Source organism: Acomys minous, assembly GCF_964271855.1.
Source record: "Acomys minous genome assembly, chromosome: 14".
In the NCBI taxonomy this organism is placed as follows: Eukaryota; Metazoa; Chordata; class Mammalia; order Rodentia; family Muridae; genus Acomys; species Acomys minous.
In genome coordinates this window covers 16,583,139-16,597,883 of record NC_140496.1, presented here as the reverse complement: position 1 = coordinate 16,597,883, position 14,745 = coordinate 16,583,139, and the positions used below count along the sequence as shown (strand labels likewise).

The 14,745-nt window shown below is 44.0% G+C and overlaps 1 protein-coding gene across 4 annotated transcripts in view; it reads left to right on the top strand.

The window, feature by feature from the left end:
* Positions 1–348: 348 nt before the first annotated feature.
* Positions 349–14,745, top strand: part of ZFP1 (ZFP1 zinc finger protein) — a 21,256-nt gene continuing 6,859 nt past the window's right edge. Inside the window, exons 1-2 of one of the 4 annotated variants that reach the window (XM_084756683.1) lie at positions 349–1,455; positions 12,038–12,092. In XM_084756683.1, coding sequence (XP_084612809.1) covers positions 12,081–12,092 — 12 coding nt within the window. In that variant the 5' untranslated portion in view covers positions 349–1,455; positions 12,038–12,080. The other 3 variants (XM_084756685.1, XM_084756682.1, XM_084756684.1) reach the window with 3 other exon arrangements.

Genomic DNA, 14,745 nt, shown 5'->3' with positions numbered 1-14,745 from the left:
AGACAGGGTTTCTCTGTGTAGTCTTGGCCATCTTGGACTCACTTTGTAGACCAGGCTGACCTCGAACTCACAGCAATCCTCCTGTCTCTGCCTCCCAAGTGCTGGAATTAGAGGCGTGCGCCACCAAGCCCAGCCATGGTGCACAGCTTTAACTCCAGCATTCAGAAGGAGGAGGCAGGAGAATCAGAAGTCTAAGGCTATTCTGGGCTACACAGTGCATACACCATTCCTGGGAACCAACTCCAACGCCTGTCTTCAGTATTTGAGACCCTGTCTCAGGAAAAGAAAGAATAAATATACTTCAGTAAAAATATGCAGTTTTTTCTTTTTAGAATTATTTCTTTAATGTATATGAATGCTCTATCTACATGTACACCTGCAGGCCAGAAGAGGGCATAAGATCACCTTGCAGATGGTTGTGAGACACCATGTGGTTTCTGGGAATTGAACTCAGAACTTCTGGAAGAGCAGCCATCTGCAATCCCAGTAAATATGAAGCCTAAACAAGAAGATGGTTAAATTAGAAGCCAGCTCAGGCTTGGTGACAAGACTCTCTCTCAAACCAACAACATGGGGTTATCTGTGTGGGTCCTTCCAAAAATAACTATAAGCCCGGGAGGTTAGGAGGAGGAGAGGTAAACTTGTTTTTAGGATCCCAAGTGTGGGATTGGCATGGTCTTGTGAGAGAACAGGTGAGGTTAATCCACTAGAAGACCAACCACCTCCTGCGGGAGCTTGATGGTTGCCAGCTGGGACGGGCCGTGAACAGACTCTGGGAGGAGATATATAAATGAGCCCAGAACTGGAGGCGAGGCCTTCAGACACTTCGGAAATCAAGCTGCTCCTAGAGAGAACTGCTCCAGGGAAGGCTTCGGGGCTCCCGTTCCTGCTGTGGATCCAGGTTCTGGTTACTCCAGGTTCCAGCAGAAGAAATCCTGCTGATTACGCCAGGAGAATTGTTCCTCGGAAATGACATCCTTACGGTTTTGTTATTGTGTTCCTTAATCCTCATTTCCTATTGTGTTGGTTGGTCCGGTTATAGGTGACGAACGCTCGTTTAATAAGTTGTTAATCAAATATATTGGTTATTTATATTTATCAAGAAAATTGAGGCTACAGTTAGGGAAAATGGTGGGCTGTGTGTGTGTGCACACACAAGCGCCCACCCAAGCACTTTGTCCTAGAACGCCCAAGGATCTGCATGCTTCTATGTCCCAACTAGCTCGGAGTAAAGGCTTGCACTACCACACCCAGAAAGGTGTGTGGTCCTTAAATGGCTGAGATTAAGGTTGGTAGCCGGGCATGGTGGTGCATGCCTTTAATCCCTGTACTTGGGAGGCGGAGGCAGGCGGATCACTGTGAATTCGAGACCAGCCTGGTCTACAAAGTGAGTCCGGGACATCCAAGACTACACCGAGAAACCCTGTCTTGAAAAACCAAAAAAGGGAGATTAAGGTTGGTATTTGCTTTTAATGTACATACTTTGAAGTTTTAAAGTTTTTTAAAAATGTTTTTTGTTTTATGTGCATTGGTGCTTTGCCTGCGTGTATGTCTGTGTGAGAGTGTCAGATCATGGAGTTACAGATCGGCGTGAACTGTCATATGGGTACTGGGATTTGAACCTGGGTCCTCTCGAAGAGCAGTCAGTGCTCTTAACCGCTGAGCCATCTCTCCAGCCCCTAAGTTTTAAAGTTTTAATAGATTACTCTTGAAAATTTCAAAACCCAGGCTTTTAAGGGCATAGGAGGGGGAAAGGGACTGAACTCACAATCATCTCTGAGTACATAGTCAAGACTCAGCTAACCTGGAAGGCGTTCCATCCCTACAAACAATGCGTAGATTTCCCAGGGTCTCTAACAGCGCGGCTCTGAGGCGTATGGGAATTGTAGTCCTAAAAGCCGCGTCATGGCTCCGAGAACCTACTCCCTCGCCACAATCAGCGCGCTTGCGCGAATGCGCTAGCGGTCGCCCTCCGCCCCCCCCCCTTACAGTCGCGAGTGGGTGACAGGGGCCCCTTCTTCGCGCGCGTCGTGACCCGGAACCGAGAGTGGAAGCTAACCCCCTCCAGGTATGTCTGCAAGGCCCGGGGTGCCCGGGTCCGGGAGGAGAGTCTCGTCCGCGCCAGGGTGGGAGCCCCCACTTCGGCGTGCCTCAGTGGCCGCGGCAACCCCCGGGTATAGGGCCGGGCCTCGGGCCCTTCTGAGAGTCGTCCCTGTGGGCTGCTCCCGGTCAACGCGTGCGGGGTCCGAGGAGGACAGGTAGCTGCCGGGCTCCAGCCTCCTTTGTCGGGAGATTCGCCGCTGCGGGGCACGCGGGGCTCAGGCCCCGCGGGAGCGAGTCCGGAAGCCTGGCGGGCGCGCGCGTGACCCTCCACGAGGGTGTGGGGGCGGGGCCCACTCAGCTGGTCACGCCCCCAATGCCAGTTTAGTGGGCTCCCTGAGCCTCCTTGGTGTTTCCTGTTAGACCGCCACGGAATTGTCACATCTACCCCGTTACTTCCGGTTTGAGCTTTAGTATAAACAGTTTCCCCCCCTAATTTTGCCTTTTCTGGGTAGCCTGGGTTGGCCAGCAGCTTGCCATGTAGCTCAGGCAGACCTTCAATTCACGATCCGTACAAGCCCAGCTTTACCTCTTTATTTTCCTGACTAGAGTTCTGCTTTTTTTTTTTTTTTTTTTTTTTTTTTTCCGTTTTCAAGATAAGATTTCTTTGTGTAGCTCTGGCTGTCCTGGACTTGCTTTGTAGACCAGGCTGGTCTGGAACTTAGAGATGCGCCTGCCTCTGCCTGCTGACTGCTGGGATTAAAGGCATACCCCACCTCGCCTGGTTATTTTTTAAAGTTTTCTTTTTTTCTTTCTTTTTTTGTTTTTTTGTTTTGTTTTGTTTTTTTGTTTTTCGAGACAGGGTTTCTGTGTAGCCTTGGCTGTCCTGGACTCGCTTTGTAGACCAGGCTGGCCCCGAACTCACAGCGATGCGCCTGCCTCTGCCTCCCGAGTGCAGTTTTGGGCTGGAGAGATGGCTCAGCCGTTAAAGGCTAGGCTCACAACCATAAATATTTTTTAAAGTTTTCATACACACGTTCTCCCCCACATCGCGGTTGTCACCTTTGCCTAATCTTCCCCTCCTGATAATTACTTTTATCCTCCTGCTTCCCGTACATGATTTTATGCACCTATATAAAAATCTAGGAACCATGAGTCAGAGAAAACATGTTTGTCTTTTTGAGAGGAATTTAATGTGATTATATCCAGTTGCATTAATTTTCCTGCTAATCACATAACTTTGTTATTTATAGCTGAAAAAAATTCCATTGTGTGGCTAGAGAGAAGGCTCAGTGGGTAAAGACACTTGCTACCAATACTGGAAATCTGAATTTGAGCCCTGATACCCATAGAGTAGAAGCAGAGAACTGGGGGACTGATTCCTGAAAGTTGTTCTCTGACCTCCAAAAGCACTTGTGTGCACAAACACGTACACTCACGTGAAGAAGTTACAAATTCCATTATGTATATGTATGCCGTGTTTTCTTTATTCATTCCTCTGTTGTAGGACACCTATGTTGGTTCCATAACTTAGCTAGTTGTAATTCTGCAAAAAACAGCTGGGCTTGGTGGCGCACGCCTTTGATCCCAGCACAGCAGGCCAGCACTCTGTGAGTTAGAGACCAGCCTGGTCTACAAAGAGAATTCTAGGACAGCCAAGGCTACACAGAGAAATCCCCTTTTAAAAAACTAAAAAGCTGGGTGTAGTGGCGCACGCCTTTAATCCCAGCGCTTGGGAGGCAGAGACAGGAGGATCACTGTGAGTTCGAGGCCAGCCTGGTCTACAAAGTGAGTCAAGGACAGCCAAGGCTCCACAGAGAAACCCCTTCTCAAAAAAACAAACCAAAAAAAACCCCCAAAAAACAAAAACCCCAGCAACAACAAAAAGCAAAGTCCCCAAACATTAATATGCAAATGTCTGTGAAATGGGAATCTTTATGTAAAAATCTAGGAGTGGCGTAGCTGAGTCCTATGGAAGATCTATCGTTAGTTTCTGGAGAAGCCTCTCTGCTAACTTAGACTGTGGCTGGACTAACAAATGTGGCTCCATTTGTCCACATTCTTGTTAGCATTTCTTGATTTTGTTTATTTTTTATTTAATTAATTTATTCAGATTACATCTCAATTGTTATCCCATCCCGTTCCTCCCTCCCTCCCTCCTGCTTTCACCCTATTCCCCTCTCCTACGTCTGTGATTGAGGGGGACCTCCTCCCCCACTATATCGTCATCGGCTATCAAGTCTCATCTTGGTAGCCTGCTTATCCTTTCTCTGAGTGCCACCAGGCCTCCCCACCAAGGGGAGGTGGTCAAATATGGGGCACCAGAGTTCATGTCCGAGTCAGTCCTTGCTCTCCACTCACCTGTGGAGAATATCCTGTCCATTGGCTAGATCAGAGTAGGGGTTTGATGTTTACTATTGTATTGTCCTTGGTTGGTGCAGGAGTTTGAGCAGACTCCCCTGGGCCCAGATCTGCCCGCCATGATGTTCTTCTAGGTTTCTAGAACCCTCTGGATCCTTCTATTTCCCCATTCTCCCATACTTCTCTCACGTAGAGTCTTAATAGGATGTCCTCACAACTATCCCAGTCTCCTGGTAAGTGAAGACTTTCATGGGACATGCCTGTTGGGCTAGTGTCCAATTATAAGTGAGTATATACCATGTGAGTCTTTCTGCTTCTGGGTTGACTCACTCAGTATGATCATTTCTAGTTCCATCCATTTGTCCACAAATTTCAGGGTTTCCTTGTTTTTAATAGCTGAGTAGTATTCCATAGTGTAAATGTACCATAGTTTCTTTATCCATTCTTCAACTGAGGGACATTTAGGCTGTTTCCATGTTCTGGCTATTATGAATAAGGCTGCTAGGAACATGGTTGAACAAATGTTCTTGTTGTGTGCTGGAGCATCTTCTGGGTATATTCCAAGGAGTGGAATAGCTGGGTCTTGAGGAAGCCCTATTTCCAGTTTTCTGAGATAGCGCCAGATAGATTTCCAAAGTGGTGTACAAGTTTGCATTCTCACCAGCAATGAAGGAGTGTTCCTCTTTCTCCACATCCTTGCCAGCACGTGATGTCACTTGTGTTTTTGACCTTAGCCATTCTGATGGGTATAAGATGGAATCTCAGAGTCATTTTGATTTGCATTTCTCTGATGACTAAAGACATTGAGCATTTCTTTAAGTGTTTCTCAGCCATTTGATATTCCTCTGTTGAGAATTCTGTTTAGTTCTGAGTCCCGTTTCTTAATTGGGTTATTGGGTTTGGTGGTGTTTAATTTCTTGACTTCTTTATATATTTTGGATATTAGACCTTTGTTAGATGTAGGGTTGGTGAAGATCTTTTCCCAGTCTGTGGGCTGTTACTTTGTTCTGTTGACAGTATCTCCTGCCTTACAGAAGCTTCTCAGCCTCATGAGTTCCCATTTGTTGAGGTCTTTAATCTATCTGGACTTGAGTTTTGTGCATGGTGACAAATATGGATCTAATTACATTTTTCTACATGTAAACATCCAGTTAGACCAGCACCATTTGTTGAAGATGCTATCTTTTTTCCATTGGATAGATTTGGTTTCTTTATCAAAAATCAAATGACCATATGTATGTGTTCATTTCTGGGTCTTCAATTTGATTCCATTGATAAACCAGGCTATTGCTGTGCTAGTACCATGCTGTTTTAATTACTGTTGCTGTATAGTACAGCTTGAGATCAGGTATGGAGATTCCTCCAGAGGATTTTTTATTGTACAGGATTGTTTTAGCTATTCTGGTTTTTTGTTTTTCCATATGAAGTTGAGAATTGATCTTTAAATGTCTTTAAAAAAAATTGTGTAGGTATTTTGATAGAGATTGCATTGAATATGTAAATTGTTTTTGATAAGATGGCCATTTTTTACTATGTTAATTCTCCTGATCCATCTTCTGATGTCATCTTCAGAATCAGGTATTTGAAGGTTTTTTTTTCAAACAAGTCCTTTACTTGCTTGGTTAGAGTTACTCCTAGATATTTTATATTGCTTGTGGCTATTGTGAAGGGTGTAGTTTCCCTAATTTCTTCCTCTGCACGATTGTCCTTTGTATTATATAGGAAGGCTACTGACTTTTTTGAGTTAACTTTGTATCCAGCCATTTTGCTGAAGGTGTTTATCAGCTGTAGGAGTTCTCTGGTGGAATTTTGGGGGTCACTTATGTACACTATCATATCATCTGCAAATATGGATAATTTGACTTCCTCTTTTCCCATTTGGATCCCCTTGATCTCCTTTTGTTGTCTTATTGCTCTGGCTAGAACTTCAAGTACTATATTGAAGAGATATGGAGAGAGTGGACAACCTTGCCTGATCTCTGATTTTAGAGGAATTTCCTTGCGTATCTCTCCATTTAATTTGATGTTGGCCATTGGCTTGCTGGATATAGACTTTATTATGTTGAGGTATGTGCCTTGTATCCCTGATCTCTCCAAAACTTTAAACATGAATGGGTGTTGGATTTTGTCAAATGCTCTTTCTGCATCTAAGGAGATGATCATGTGGTTTTTTTTCTTTAAGTTTGCTTATATGGTGGATTACATTGATGGATTTCCATATATTAAATCATCCCTGTATGCCTGGAATGAAGCCTGCCTGGTCATGGTGAATGATATCTTTGATGTGTTCTTGTATTTGGTTTGCAAGTATTTTATTGAATAGTTCTGCATCAGTGTTCATCAGAGAAAATGGTCTGAAATTCTCTTTCTTTGTTGGGTTTTTGTGAGGTTTAGGTATCAAAGTGACCGTGGCCTCATAGAATGAATTTGGTAATGTTCCATCCATTTCTATCTTTTGGAATAGCTTGAAGAGTGTCAGTATTAGCTCTTCTTTGAAGGTCTGGTAGAATTCTGTGCTGAAACCATCTGGCCCTGCGCTTTTTTTGGTTGGGAGACTATCAATCTATTTCTGTAGGAGAAATGGTACTGTTTACTTTGTTTATCTGTTCTTGATTCAATTTTTGTTGTTGTTGTTCTTGTTTTGTTTTTCGAGACAAGTTCTCTCTGTGTTAGCCTTGGTTGTCCTGGACTCACTCTGTAGACCAGGATGGCCTTGAACTCACATCGGTCCGCCTGCCTCTGCCTCCCGAGTGCTGGGATTACAGGCATGCACCACCACATCTGGCTTCTTGATTCAATTTTGACAGGTGGAATTGATCAAGAAAATTGTCCATTTCCCTTAGATTTTCAAATTTTGTGGCATATATGCCTTTGAAGTAGGATCTTATGATTCTTTGTATTTCTTCAGTGTTATGTCTCCCTTTTCATTTCTAATTTTGTTGATTTGGATAGTATCTTTCTGCCTTTTAGTTAGTTCAGCTAATGCTTTGTCTATATTGTTGATTTTCTCAAAGAACCAGCTCCTGGTTTTGTTGATTCTTTGAATTGTTCTCTTTGTTTCTAATTTATTGATTTCAGCCCTGAGTTTATTTCCAGATGTCTACTCCTCTTGGGTGTTTCTGCTTCTTTTTTTCTAGGGCTTCCAGATGTGTCATTAAGTTGCTTATGTGGGATGTTTCCAATTTCTTTATAAAGGCACTTAGTGCTATGAATTTTCCTCTTAACACTTTCAGTGTGGGTATGTTGTTCAATTTTGGTTTTGTTGTTCTTTATCACTGAATTTCAGGAAGTCCTTAATTTCTTTATTTCTTCCCTGACCCAGGTGTCATTAAGTAAAAAGTTGTTTAGTTTCCATGTGTGTATAGGCTTTTTGTTATTTCTGTTGTTGTTGAAGTCCAGCCTTAGACGATGGTGATCTGATAGGATACAAGGTATTATTTCAATCTTCTTGTATCTGTTGAGGCTTGCTTTGTGACCTACTATGTGATCAATTTTGGAGAAGGTTCCATGTGGTGCTGAGAAGAAGGTATAATCCTTTGTGTTTGTGTGAAAAGTTCTATAGATATCTGTTCGATCCATTTGATTCATGATGTTGGTTAATGTCGTTATTTCTCAGCTTAGTTTCTGTTTCAGTGACCTATCCTTCAGTAAAAGTGGGGTGTTGAAGTCTCCATTATTAATGTGTGGGGATTGATGTGTGGTTTAAGCTTTGCTAATACTTCTTTTACAAATGTGGGTGCCCTTGTATTGGGAGCATAGATGTTCAGAATTGTGATGTCATCTTGGTTGACTTTACCTTTGATGAGTATGAGGTGTCTTCCTCGTCCCTTTTGATTAATTTTGGTTGAAAGTCTATTTTATTAGATATTAAAATGGCTACACCAGCTTGCTTCTTGTGACTGTTTGCTTGGAATATTTTTTTCTAACCTTTTACCCTGAGGAAATGTCTATCCTTGTGTCTGAAATGTGTTTCTTGAATGCAGAAGATTATTTTTACTGACTACAGTTCTGACTAAGGTGAAATGTGGTGGTTTAAATAGGAATGGCCCCCTATACTCATGTGTTTGAATGCTTGGGCAGAAGGAGTAGCGCTATTAGAGGTGTGGCCTTGTGGGAGGAAGTATGTCAGGCTTTAAAGTCATATATGGACAAGCTATGTCCATGTGAGGCACAGTCCCCTTCTGCTGCCTTTAGATCAAGACCTCTCAGCTCTTCCTCCAGCACCATGTCTGCCTGCACACTGCCATGCTTCTCGCCATGATGATAATGGACTAAACCTCTGAAACTATATAAGGCGCCCCAATGAAGTGCTGCCCTTTTTTAGAGTTGCCGTGGTGATCATGATGGCTCTTCACAGCAATAAAACCCTACCTAAGACGAATGGAATCTCAATGTAGTTTTGATTTTAATTTCTATGATGGCTAGTGATGTTAAATTTTTTTCATTTAGCCATTTGTATTTCATCTTTGTTTGGTTTTGGTTTTTCAAGACAGGGTTTCTCTGTGTAGCTTTGGCTGTCTTGGGTTTCTCTGTATAGCCTTGGCTATCCTAGACTCACTTTGTAGACCAGGCTGGCCTTGAACTCACATCGATCTGCCTGCCTCTGCTTTCCGAGTGCTGGCATTAAAGGTGTGCACCACCACGCCCAGCTCATCTTTTTTAAAAAAAAAAGATTTATTTTTATTATGTATACATGCTCTGCCCACATACACACCTGCATGCCAGAAGAGGGCATCAGATCACATTTTAGATGGTTGTAAGCCACTGTGTGGTTGCTGGGAATTGAACTCAGGACTCTGGAAGAGCAGCCAGTGTTCTTAACCTCTGAACCATCTCTCCAGCCCCCTGTATTTCATGTTTTTGTTTTTCGAGACAGGGTTTCTCTGTGTAGCCTTGACTGTCCTGGACTTGCTTTGTAGACCAGGCTGGCTTCCAACTCACAGTGATCCGCCTGCCTCTGCCTCCTGAGTGCTGGCATTAAAGGCGTGCGCCACCACGCCTGGCCTGTATTTCATCTTTTAAGAACCACTTGTGATGAGAGTTATGGTGGGAAGTGGATATCTTGTCTATCGCAACAGCCAGTATTTTCAGTATTTTATCTGGTTCTCAGGTTGCCCACTTGGTGGCTTTCTCTGCCCAAGTATTTCCTTTGCTGGTGAAGAATTAGTTGTCTTTGTAGTGATCATTACACGTGAGCATTAGCTACTTTGGAGGTAGCATCAGTGCTTCTTAGCAAGATGGTCAGTTCCTTTCTTTCACTGGTGAGACCCACACTTAGAGTCTGCTTAGATATTAACTTGCTCGCTGGGTGGTGGTGGTGGTGGTGGTGGCATGTTATTTTGATGGGACTTTTCCTTTGAGTATGAAAGTGTCCTGCCCTGCCTCTTTTACTTACTTTTGAAGTCTCCTTTGTTAGCTAGTAGAATGGGTACACCAGCCATTCTTTCTTTCCAACCCTTTACTCTGAGGTACTGTCTATCTGTGATGTTAATGTGTGTTTCTTGTATGCAGCAGCAGGATGATCCTGTTTTCACATCCGTTCTGTTAGTCTTTGTATTGAGAGAAATCAGTGACAATGACTGTTAATTCCTGTTATTTTGTGGTTGTTGTGTGTTTTCTTTCTTTTGGTTTTGCTGGTGTGAGATTATATTTATATATTTTTGTTTGTTTGTTTGCTCTCATGGGTATAGTTATCCTCCTTGGGTTGGAGTTTTCTTTCTAGTATCTTCTGTAGGGCTGGATTTGTAGATAGATATTGTTTAAATTTGACTTTATCATGAAAGCTCTTGTTTTCTCCATCTATGGTGGTTCCATAGAGTCAGCCTGGACTGACATATGGTCTCTGAGAGTGTGCAGCACATCTGTCCTGTTCCTTCGGGCTTTTAGAGTCTCTTAAAAAACTGAGTGTAACCCAGTCATGGTGGTGCATGCCTTTAATCCCAGCGCTCAGGAGGCAGAGGCAGGCTGATGGCTGTGAGTCGTACACCAGTCTGGTCTACAAAGGGAGTTCAGGACAGCCAAGGCCACACAGAGAAACCCTGTTTTGAAAAACAAAAAAAACAAAACAAAAGCTGGGCAGTGGTGGCACACGCCTTTAATCTCAGCACTTGGGAGGCAGAGGCAGGAGGATTGCTATGAGTTTAAGGCCAGCCTGGCCTAAAAAGCGAGTCCAGGACAGCCAAGATAACACAGATACTACTACTACTACGTATTATTATGATGATGTTTTTGTTTTTTTGAAACAGGATTTCTATGTGTAGCCTTGGCTGTCCTGGACTCGCTTTGTAGTCCAGGCTGGCCTTGAATTTACAGAGATCCTCCTGCTTCAGGGATTAAAGGCTGTACCACTATGCCTGGCTTGAGGTAAACATTTTAATTAATACACGTCAGGTACTGAATCTCATTCTCAGCACTTGGGAGCCTGAGGCAAGTGGATCATGAATTTGAAGTTAGCCTGGGCTAGGTGATAAGACTCTATCTTAAAAAATGCTGTTTTCTTTTACTTTAATTCTCTTTACTTCTGTGGGGACAAGGCCTCAGGCATGCCAAGCATTCTTCCTTTGTTTCAGTTAGTGTTTTGTTAACAGTGGCAAATCCTGAGAGAAGCAGCTCAAGAGGATTCGATGGCTTCAGTCATTGGTCCCTTGATCTCATCTCTTTAAACCTAAGATGACATTGAATGTCTTGGTAGAGGCTGCTCATCCCTGCTCCCTTCCTGACAAGCAGGAAGCAGGAAGGCAGGAAAGGGCCGGAGGCAAGATTTATCACCAGGGCATACCTTGGCAACCTGCTTCCACTAACTGAGCCCCACCTCCTATTTTCCACTAATAGGAAAGGCCTTTGGGGATTACTCCATAGATGAAGGGGAACCTCAAAGTTCAGGCACTTGTCAGTGATAAGCCTTTTATGCCTGAGCCTTGCAGGGGGGTCACCTCATAGCCAAAGCTTGACAGCCATGGAGCTAGACTCCAAGCCCTTGCATTTTCCTTATAACTTCTATCTTTGCTGAAGCTCCTTATTCATTTATATTTGCCTTTTACATTAAATACTGTTGTAGAGAGGATCTCTTGTGTACAGTGTGGAAACATCACCTGTCAATAAAAAGCTGATCGGCCTATTAGCTGAGGCAGGAAATAGGAGGTGGGAGTTCTGGCAGAGAGAGAGATAGTCAAAGATTCACCCCAGACTCTGAGGGAAGATAAGTGCATAAAACTGAGGAGAGGTAACCAGGCATGTGGCACACATAGACTAGAGAAACAGGTAAGATAGGTTATGAGCTAGTCAGGGTCTGAGCCTAAGCATTTATTCCTATATATAAAGTCTCAGTTGGTATTTCAGAAGCTGCCAGAGGAAAAGCACGAAGTTAGACTATAATGTGGGGTCCTAGTTGCGTTACTTATCTGACCGCGTCAGGAGCAGGGTGGGGGTGGGGTGAGGGGTTCTGTTTTGTCTCTTGATGGTGGGATGTCTTACTTCTGCCTTGGTGTGTGTCTCATCATGTTTGGTTGAAGGCAGGTATTGCCAGCGTGCTTTTTTGAAGAGGGGTGTATTTTTCGGGTTGTGTAGTAGTCTCTGAAGACCATTCTGGGTGTCAGCAGGTCAGATCCATAGTAACAAGCCTCCTCTTCTCTTCCAGCCGTGCCTTTGTGCTTCAGTGCCTTACCCAGCCACAGAGAAGGATGGGGTCCCAGGTGAGTTGGCCGTATATTACTCTGCTGTTTCATCTCACTGTGGGATGTTATGTTTATAGAAAATGAAGTAGAAAGCATAGTGAGTTCGATTTGGACTAGAAACTGGCTCAGTGGGAAGCCCTTCCTGCATACGCCGGAGCACCTTAGTGGGAGCATGGTGGGGTTTGCCCACACCACTATCTCCTGTATTACACGGGATGGAGGCAGGAGGGTTACTGAAACTTCCTGGAAGTCTAGCCTCTCTCCTAAGGGCTGGGATTACAGGCATGTGACACCATGCCCAGTTCTTGCTGTGCAGGGGACGAAACCTCTGTGTTGTTTTTTTGGTTTTCAAGAGACAGGATTTTTCTTGTATTTCTGGCTGTCCTGGTACAAGCCTTTACTCCTAGGACCTGGGAGGCAAAGGCTGATGGATCTGAGAGTTCAAGGCCAGCCTAGTCTACAGAGTGAGTCCAGGACAGGCGGAACTACAAGAAAAACATGCTGGCTCACAACAATCTATGTGACCCAGTGCCCTCTTCTGGTGTATAGGCATACATGTAGGCGGAATACTGTATTAAGTAATAAATACATCTTCTTAAAAAGCCATCTTTATACTGCTGTTGCTCTAGAACCATGTACATGTATGCATACACACATCTACTCTGTAATGTGTATATTGAATATTACAATGTATATATCCAGTGTAATATATAAACACACACACATATAAATCACATGTGTGGGGTCCAACTAGTCCAACAATGGCTGTCTACAAACAGAAAGTCTAAGAGTACAGTATTGTTCAGTCCTCAAGGCTGGGTGTCTCAACGGGTCTTCAGTACATGCTGGAATCCCAAAGCAGGCTCTCATGTCAGTGAAGGAGCGGGCGTGGCAGTGAGAGCGAGAGCAGGCTTCTGTTCTCCATGCCCTCTACATAGACTGCCAGCAGATGGTGTGGGTCTTCCCACCTCAGAAGAATCACATTAAAATCGGTCATATTCAGACTTAAAATCACCCAATTAAGAGAAATAAAACCAGCCAGGTGTGGTGACTCACACCTGCAGTCTCAGCACTTGGGAGGCAGAGGTAGGCGGATTTCTGTGACTTCAAGGCCAGCCTGGTCTACAAAGTGAGTCCAGGACAGCCAAGGTTACACAGAGAAACCCTGTCGCAAAAACACCCCCCCCCCCCAAAAAAAAAAACCCAAAACACTATAGGGTAAAAACCCCTCACATGTATAACCAGGAGCTTGGGTTTTAATTAACTCTAGATGTCAGGTTGACAACCAAGAACAGCCATCACAGGGTGTTTTGTATGCGTGTGTCTTCACGGGTTACCATGATGCATTGCTGTCACACTAAGAAATAAAAGCACTTCCCCTTGGAGTCATTTAACAAGAGTCAGCTCAGATGTTAATTCTCTACATCATGTGTCCTTTGGCTTGTGTCCTCTGTTGCATGAGTCTGAACCTGGGCCTGCCTGGAGCCTGCAGTGTGCATCTGTGTTTCCCACTGTCCACTGACCAGCACAGAAGTTGTCATCATTTGGGCCATGGGATGCTTTTTTTTTTTTTAAACAAGGGATTAAGTCCCTGATTTCAGCTAGCCCAGCTGACTCAGATAACATCAACCAAAAACCATAAATGGTTGCTTTCAACCCTTTTTTTTTTTTCTCCTGAGACAGGGTTTCTCTGTGTAGCCTTGGCTGTCCTGGACTCGCTTTGTAGAACAGCTTGGCCTGGAACTCACAGAGATCCTCCTGCCTCTGCCTCCTGAGTGCTGGAATAAAAGTGTGCATTTGCTTTCAACCTTTATGGTTGGTTTTAAGAAGTCACTTTCAACTTCTGTATTTGCTGCTTTCAGCAAATGATACACATATATTACTCTGGGTCAGGAGCATGGAGAAGCACTTAAGATTAGAGCTGTGCATTAGTGTAGATTGTAAAAGTTGGTTACATAGTAAACCCAGGCCACCTAAGGTTGGTTGTTACATTGTTCTCTCTTTTTTTTTTTTAAGATTTATTTATTATTTATGCAGTATTCTGCCTGTACACCAGAAGAGGGCACCAGGTCTCATTATAGATGATTGTGAACCACCATGTGGTTGCTGGGACTTGAACTCAGGACCTTTGGAAGAACAGACAGTGCTCCTAACCTCTGAACCATCTCTCCAGCCCTACATTGTTCTCTTAAAGGGTGATTAAATAAAGTCTGAGTGCATAGCATGCTGGCACGCTTTCATTTTAAGTGATTATTAACTTTGGCTGTGAGGTCCAGGAAAAGTTCCAGTCTCTTAACAATGTAAGAGGTATTTCAGAATATTACATTGTCACATGTCTTTCCACCACATATGTGCCTGGTGCCCTTGCAGGCCGGAGGAGGGTACCAGATCCCTTGGGACTGGAGTTAAAGACAGTGGTGAGCTGCCCTGTGGTTCCAGGTCCCCTGGAAGAGCAGCCAGTGCTCTTAACCATTGAGCCATCTCTGCGGCTCCTGTGCACTAAAAGTACTCATCAGATGAGTGTTTTTCTTGTTTTTGTTTTTCGAGACAGGGTTTTTCTGTATAACAGCTCTGTCCTGGAATTCTCTTTGTAGACCAGGCTGGCCTCAAACTCACAGCGATCCACCTGCCTCTGCCTCCCAAGTGCTGGGATTAAAGGCGTGCGCCACCA